We start from the raw sequence: 8,143 nt of genomic DNA on the forward strand, positions 1-8,143 counted from the left end.
TCACGCACTCACACCCTACGGACAATTTATTCCAGAGATGCCAATCAACCTACCCTGCATGTCTTTGGACCAGGGGAGGAAACCGGAGTACCCGGAGGAAACCCCCGAGGCACGGGGAGAACATGCAAACTCCACACACACAAGTCGGAAGCGGGAATCGAACCCCCAACCCTGGAGGTGTGAGGCGAACGTGCTAACCACTAAGCCACCGTGCCCCCCAACTTAATATATTATTTATTCATAATATTTTGTTGTCAACGTTGTGCATTTATCAGCTATTTTCCAAGAACACTGAACTGGGCAAATAAAGTTTGATAAATCAAGCACTGTTTATTTGTATTCATTCTTAACACAGTTCTCAATAACTTTTAACCTTTAAACAACATTCTCATTGCTTGTTTCAAGTCATCATGTTTGATCTAGTCTTCAGCTGACCTGCTTTCTGTCCTGTATGTGGGTTGTAGGGTTTCTTCCGTCGCAGTATTCAGAAGAACATGGTGTACACCTGCCACCGCGACAAGAACTGCCAGATCAACAAGGTCACACGCAACCGCTGCCAGTACTGCCGACTGCAGAAGTGCTTCGAGGTTGGCATGTCCAAGGAAGGTGAGGGTTCAGTGCACCGCCAGGCACGTGGGCTCCGTGGCCCATCGCCAAGACCCACAAACACATGCGGATGCAAATATAGAGACTGTTGAACGGATGGGCAGACATGGAGGTGCTGATGTAGGCTAGGAGCTGTGAAAGAGACACATGAGCCAGAGATACACAGACAAATTTAGAGTCAAGACTCTTGTGGGACATGAAGTCTGGGGTACAAAAACACACTGTAGTCGAGAGTTTTGTTGACTCCACTTGAAAACACAAAGACGGGCACACAAAGCAGTTGGTTTGCATAGAGGTTAGAGCTCAATGTGAACATTCACAAATGAGTTTCGTGCCTATGGTTTCACCCACATGAATCCGTCAGCAGTAGGTGTGATTTCTTTGGTAGCCCTTCCTGTAGTCATTTTATGACTTTCTACTAACAGATTTGTGTCTAACAAAGACAATAGCTTGAGTTTGAAAGAACGCGTCTGCGGTATGTGTTTGTTCGTTTGCCAGGGTCACAGTGGTGATGTCAGAGGGAGAGTGGCACATTGGCCGTCTATGTGTCCGCTGAGACATGTATGTGTGTGTTTATATGTATGGGATGTGTGTGGGGACCGGGATCACATTGTGCTTTTGCTATTACTGGATATCCTGAGAGGAAGGAAAGAATGGGAGGGGGGCAAGAAAAAGAGAGGGGGGTTTGTAGGGTTGGCAGCACTTTTCTCCCCTGGGTCAAACTCACCAAAACACCCACAATGTCTGTTCTGAGGTCAGTTTTAGTGTGCACGTTAAGAATTAGGCATTGGGTGACATTATGTCCTAACCAGGCACGACATAATACAGCAAGTGATAAATCCGGTGTTCCAAGCTGTGTTTTTGGTCATAACAAGCAAGCGATGGGGTGAACCTCATTAAACCAAACCTGTAGTTTAGACCAAAATAAAAACGAATAAACTATTTAGCTAAACAAACACATTTAGCTTTTTTATGATATACACTGTTGTTTCGGAGATTGTAGCAAAGTTCCAAGTAAGGAAGAAAGGGGAAGGGGAGCCAGCAAACGATGACCAACTTTTTAATAAAACAAACCACCAAAACGAAAGTAAAGGACCGACAGCATAAAGTCCAGGCCTGGTTCTCTCGCCCTTCACTGGTGTCACTCCTCCTTTTATGCTTCCGCAGCTCCTCCATGAGAGATGGCCCTCGTCCCGCTTTGCTTGTCACAGTGATGTTTTCCATAGATTCACCCAATAATTACTCCACCCCTGTTATTGTAATATCATTGGTCACAAATCCTACATGGCTGTATATTAAACAAATCATTTTGCCGCATCTGGTCAGTACACATTCTTTCAAGAATTAGACCTGAAATCATCTCTCACCGACAGATGTTTTCTGGCACGTCACCCTTTCACTACGTTGTACATCCAACTACAAACGTCATAGTTTGGCAACGCGTGGGTGAACTTGACTCACTGTAAAAATATTAAGAAGCCTCTCTTTGTTACTCTCAGCTGTGCGCAACGATCGAAATAAGAAGAAGAAGGACGTTAAGGATGAGATCGTCCCTCCAGAGAGCTACGAGCTGAGCGGGGAACTGGAGGAGTTGGTTAACAAAGTGAGCAAAGCGCATCAGGAGACCTTCCCATCACTTTGCCAGCTGGGAAAATATACTACAGTGAGTGTTTTTTTATTTTTATAAATCTTGAAGGAGGGGGATGTGTGTGTTCACGGCATCATAACACAACTGAAGTGATAATATGAAACAAAAATATATTGGAATATAATGGAAAATATAATACATTGCCATATAGAGGAACCATGTGCTTCTATTTTTATTCCTTATCGATTATTCAATATATTGTTATGTATTTACAATGTATTATTCTGTATATTTTTTAATATAATGTTTAATAAATGATTGAATATGTTGACAGGAAAATATATTTCTTAGGGGAAGAGTAAGGTTGAATGCATATTTTAATCTTTTAAAGACAGACTTTGGATATTCATGCCCTCTTCTTTTTTGCTCTTCTACAGAACTCCAGCTCAGATCACAGAGTCCAATTGGATCTGGGCCTGTGGGACAAATTCAGCGAGCTTTCCACCAAGTGCATCATTAAAATCGTGGAGTTTGCCAAACGCCTTCCGGGCTTCACCACCCTCACCATCGCAGATCAGATCACCCTCCTCAAATCAGCCTGCTTGGATATTCTGGTTCGTGCCCTCGCCGTGACCTCGTGTCCACTACATAACACTTGCCTCATCCAAAGTCTCATGAATGATTGTATCTCTTGTAGATGCTCCGAATCTGTACACGATATACACCAGAGCAGGACACAATGACTTTTTCAGATGGATTGACCCTCAACCGGACTCAGATGCACAATGCTGGCTTTGGCCCACTTACAGACCTCGTGTTTGCTTTTGCTGGTCAGCTCCTGCCGCTAGAGATGGATGATACAGAGACCGGCCTCCTCAGCGCCATCTGTCTCATTTGTGGAGGTACTACAGCATGCAAGTCAGTGTATTATGTAGAGTTTGTTCTCTGCCAAGGGGCCGTGGCCACCAGGGGGCCCCAGCAAACTTCAGAGCGGGTTGCAAAATTAATAAATCAATTAATATTCAAAATGTATATTCGTTTTATCTTAGTATTTGTTTGAAATCTTTGTGTTTGCTATGAAATTAAGATGAAACCTCTCTCTCTCTCTGTAGACCGAATGGACCTTGAGGAGCCCGATCGTGTAGATCGTCTTCAGGAACCCCTCCTGGAGGCTCTAAAGATTTACGCACGGCGGCGGCGACCCAACAAACCCCACATGTTCCCACGGATGTTGATGAAGATCACTGACCTGCGTGGCATCAGCACCAAGGGTTAGTTTACCGGACAATAAACAAACAGGCACTTCAGTTTTACTATTGTGTTTTCTGGTTAAATTGCACAATGTTTTAAAAGTTAAATGTTTAATGCATTACAACATATTAGGCTGATTTACACCAATAGGGATGTCTTAACATGACAAGTCACAGATTAATTTTTTTTAACACATTAATGGTCGCTGAGTGCAATGAAAAGTTTAACATGAACAAAAGCAAATCACATAATGCTTACTCTCATGAATTAGTGCAAAACTAATATAAATATATCTAACAATATAAATTTGATTTGTTTTAAAACAAAATACCGGTCATTTGATGATACAATTTGTGGGTGCGTGTTTTATAACCAGATATTGCAAGTAAAAATGATTTTTCAATAATTTTCACTCTCTTTATTAAGTGTCTTTCGGGATTCGTTTCATTTTAAAAAGTCACACCCAAAATTTAGTTTCAATGAGCTTTTGCTGTCTGTTGTACATATTTATCTACTCAATTCCAAAAATATGTCAGATTACATTGTCCTCAAAGGAACTCTTTGTGTTGTGTGCTACAGGTGCAGAAAGAGCTATAACTCTAAAGATGGAGATCCCAGGCCCCATGCCACCTCTCATCCGAGAGATGCTGGAGAACCCAGAGGCCTTCGAAGACCAGGCCGAGAGCACAGAGAAGAAGCCCGAGCCTGAACAGCCGGTCCCTCCTCCAGCTCTGCTGAATGTGAAGAAAGAGCAAGAGGATGAAGACGATAGCTGGGCCACGGAGAATGGCAGCGACCCCTCACCCGAGGAGGAAGATGACGACGATGAGGACGGAGAGGAGGAGAGAGGTACGGACAGCGACGGAGAAGCCTGGGGCAGCCAGGAACCCAATGCGGAGGTGTTCAAAAAGAGCCACGAAGGAAGGGCTCAGTGAGAGACGCAAGCGCTCTTTTTCCAGCCATACCTGTACAGACATTTCTAACTCAGGCCACATGGTCAACGATGAGAGACATAAGTGAGTGGATTTGAGGCAATTCACGTAAAAAAACTTTTCTCAGGACCTCTCGAGCAGAAAGAGAGGGGTTTTGAAAGACAAAACAACAGGCTTTTCAGACAAAATATAACGCTTTTTAAAAAACCTTTTTGTTTGTTTGCTTTGAAAAGGAGAAGCCAAATGGACTTATTACACTATTAACAGCAGACCTTTAACGGGTTCAACAAAAAGTTCTTCTACAAGAAGAAAATACAGAATGGAAACTGAACGTATAGTCCTTTTCTGTTGCTTTTGAATATCCTTTCAACCTTTTCCACCTTAAGATAGTTTGTTGTCTTTACATTTTATGAATTAGCCCATACATATCTATATATATCTTTATATATTTTTTTCTGTATTTTATTTTCTTAGTTATATTTTGTTTGGATAGCTTTTCTGGGCAGAACTACAGAAAGATAATCGGATTACTATAACTGGCAAACCTCCGCTGGGTCTTTATCCAACCGCTTGGTTGGATTATCGGGCACTTTGGCCCAGCATGGAAGTCATTGATAATCAGTTCAATGGCAGAGTATCTTCCATTGACATTTAGGATGAGCTGTGTTTTTAAAGGACTCCCGTTCCATATCTGTTCTTATTGCATCATATTATTCGCTGCCAATTGATTGGTGTGTCTGTGCCAAAGTTAGCGGCTTGTAGGGTTCATTGTCTGTCCTGGAGCCCAACTCCAAACACAACACCCACATGTCCATTACCCAAATAGCATTGCGTCATACTGGACCTGTTTCATTCGACATGCTCACTCTGAAATTATGCAGCGCTTTGTCAAACTCAAGATATGGCCAATTATGTGTATCATTACGCAATTTGACCTCATTGGGTTTGACACATAAGGATAACTACATCTGGAGGACTTTCAGAAACTCATCATAATAAAACGCATACTGATTTCAAACACACCCACTCTTAAAAAGCTCATTATACATGTATTTAGAACTCTTAGTTAAAATTCAGACTCAGGGCATTTCTGTAAGGACCAAACGCTTGCCGTCTGGCAGGCAGCTTTGAAACAGGCAATATTTATGTATGTTGCGTTGTAGAAATCCCGCTGTCTTACTTAAATGAAGCATTTCTGTTTATCATAAACAGTCATTGGCAAATGTCTGCCTCTTACAAATATACATTACCTGTAATGTCTTGACCCATTTATTGCCAAAAACACACCATATGCAATTTGGTGGTCATGAGCCGCTGAAAATACTTGGAGTTGTCTCAGTCAATTAATATATGACTATGACCAGAACTCAGATGTGTGTGTGTGTTTGTTGAATCTGAGGATGGCTGCACTCAATAAGCTGTAGTATACTACAATGTTCAATGAATGTTATCACAGTGGTGCTGTCAGAGTGTGTGAGCTGCCATACTGACCTCTTTCCTCCTCAAGAGTTGCACCACAGCCACACATATAGCAATTTTGAGATTACTTTGTCATAACTCTTTGTAATATTTTTGTTCTCTTAGCTTTGGATAATGTATTGTCAATACTATGTTTGTGTTCAACGAATTCTGTTACATAAAAAAGCCATATAAACATTAAGAGGCACAATAAACTTTTTTTTCCGAGAAACCTCTTTGACGTCTTTTTATTTATTTCAAACAGAATGAATATTCTGTCGTCATTGACTTCATGTCGGGTATATATATATATATATGTATATATATATGCATGTTTTGCAAATAAATATTGTATATATATGAACTGTGTAGTATATAATAAAAGAATGTTCACGTTCGATTTTCTGCAGCTCTGCGCATACCAGTAGGCATATGACATCAAAACATCGCGAGAAAGTCTTCAAAAGTCTTAACGTGCCAAGTTTGAAATTTGCAAACATCGCCTGTTAATGATGCTGTACTTTCAGTCAGCTTTTGCAATGATTATCAGAGCAATTGTATTTAATTGTATTCTTTTTATAATATACAACAATATATATATTATTTATATACATATTGGACTAAAACGGACCAGCGGCTATTAATTTACTAGTTTCTGTTACTGCTTTGATGCTTTCAACCATGGGACAATAAAAACATACGGGTAAGTAGTTATAAAAAGTTGTTGATTGTTTTGTGCATACTTTAAATTTCATGATATCACATGCCTATCTTATTGCAAATTTACTGTGTTAAAAACGTGAACATTTTGCAATTGTTATCAATTAACCCAGTAGCCTTTTTAGAGTAATCTCCTATGAAACATAATCGTATTCATTCAACATTTGCAACTATCTTTAGAAATATCGTCATATATTTCCGTCCAGCAGAGGGCGACCATGCACCATTGAATTTAACTAAAATCCCCCTGGCTGGTGGACTAGCTGTAATTTATCAACTGGTAACCACACACAAACACATCTGGGAGCAAAACTAATGGATTGGGCCAGTGTGCCCTCATTCATCTGCATGTGTCATACAGTAATTATCCCAGGACAAAGAAACATCCCTGCATTACTCATGAAGAAAGACAGCACATTAAAAGGCTTAGATGATGGAAGACTCAAATGATTATGGAACTTAATTTAACTAAGAAGAAAGGAATTAATCTTGTAGGTCATTAAATAGATGGCAATTTAAAAGGAAAATATTTAAAAATGTTAATTTTCGCAAGTTTTTTATCAAACCGATTATAACAACTTCAGCAATAGGCAATTCTGCTTTTACATGCAGTAGATTAGAGCTCCTTAGTATTAAAGTAGTGCATTCAATAGCCATACAAATTCATTTTATAATTTATTCTATTCGTTATATTACAAATATTATTTACATTGGTCTACTCTTAAATATGCCTTGATATTCTCAAAATCTATAAAAAAATGAATTGGGCATTATACATCCATTGTCCGGTTTCACAGACAAGGCTAAAGACTAGTCTCAGACTAAAATGAAAGTTAAATTGCCTGACATATCTTAAAATATGTATTTATTGATGGCATTTTATTAAAACCTAATCAAATATACTAATTTAACAAAGGCATAGTCCTGGCCTAAACTAAGCCTTGTCGCTGAAACTGGGCCCTCTTTTTTTTGTTAAATTCCTGGTCTAACTTAGCACTTGAAGTGTTCAAACCTGTCTGCTTTATTTGCACGCAGGGGCTAACAATATAGCTCTATTTATTCTCAGCTTTAATGTATAGTGGTAAACAGCGGTATGGGATTTTTAATTAAATGATCAGTATAATTGCATTTTACTAAACATCAATAAAATAGAGCTAAGATTAAAGCAAGGTCCATCCAATCACTGATTCACGCTATATATTCACTTCCAATGAGATGGGAACACAAGGCAGGCAGCAAGGTGATGGATTTAAAGAGGCAGGACATGTTTTCTCTTTCAAGGCCATCATACAGCTTCCTGTGGTGTTCACGGCAGGACTGAACATAATGAGAGTTAAATAAGGGAGAAAAGAGCAATGATAAAAGACGAGGGTGATGTCTAGGCTTCAATTGCTTAAATTACAGAAATAACAAAATAGGCACTTGTGGAGAGATAGTCACTTATATAATACATCTTCTGAAAGAAATGTGTGCACTGCTTGCCTGTAGGAAACTCACTGTCACAATGATTGGATGCTGTGGGTGGTTGCGAGGGCATTGCAATGCATTTGCAAAATGCTAAATATTTGTGGTGTTCAAGGCATTGCTA

General features: G+C 39.8%; 1 protein-coding gene across 2 annotated transcripts in view; it reads left to right on the forward strand.

Annotated features, from left to right (window-relative positions):
- Positions 1-6,071, forward strand: part of rarga (retinoic acid receptor gamma a) — a 42,674-nt gene extending 36,603 nt beyond the window's left edge. For both annotated transcript variants that reach the window (XM_056732543.1, XM_056732544.1), the window contains 6 exons: positions 465-606; positions 2,106-2,269; positions 2,632-2,808; positions 2,892-3,096; positions 3,307-3,465; positions 4,025-6,071. In XM_056732543.1, the coding sequence (XP_056588521.1) occupies positions 465-606; positions 2,106-2,269; positions 2,632-2,808; positions 2,892-3,096; positions 3,307-3,465; positions 4,025-4,380 (1,203 nt within the window). In that variant the 3' untranslated portion in view covers positions 4,381-6,071. The remainder of the gene's footprint in view (positions 1-464; positions 607-2,105; positions 2,270-2,631; positions 2,809-2,891; positions 3,097-3,306; positions 3,466-4,024) is intronic.
- Positions 6,072-8,143: the final 2,072 nt, after the last annotated feature.

Source organism: Triplophysa dalaica, chromosome 20 (genome assembly GCF_015846415.1).
Source record: "Triplophysa dalaica isolate WHDGS20190420 chromosome 20, ASM1584641v1, whole genome shotgun sequence".
In the NCBI taxonomy this organism is placed as follows: domain Eukaryota; kingdom Metazoa; phylum Chordata; class Actinopteri; order Cypriniformes; family Nemacheilidae; genus Triplophysa; species Triplophysa dalaica.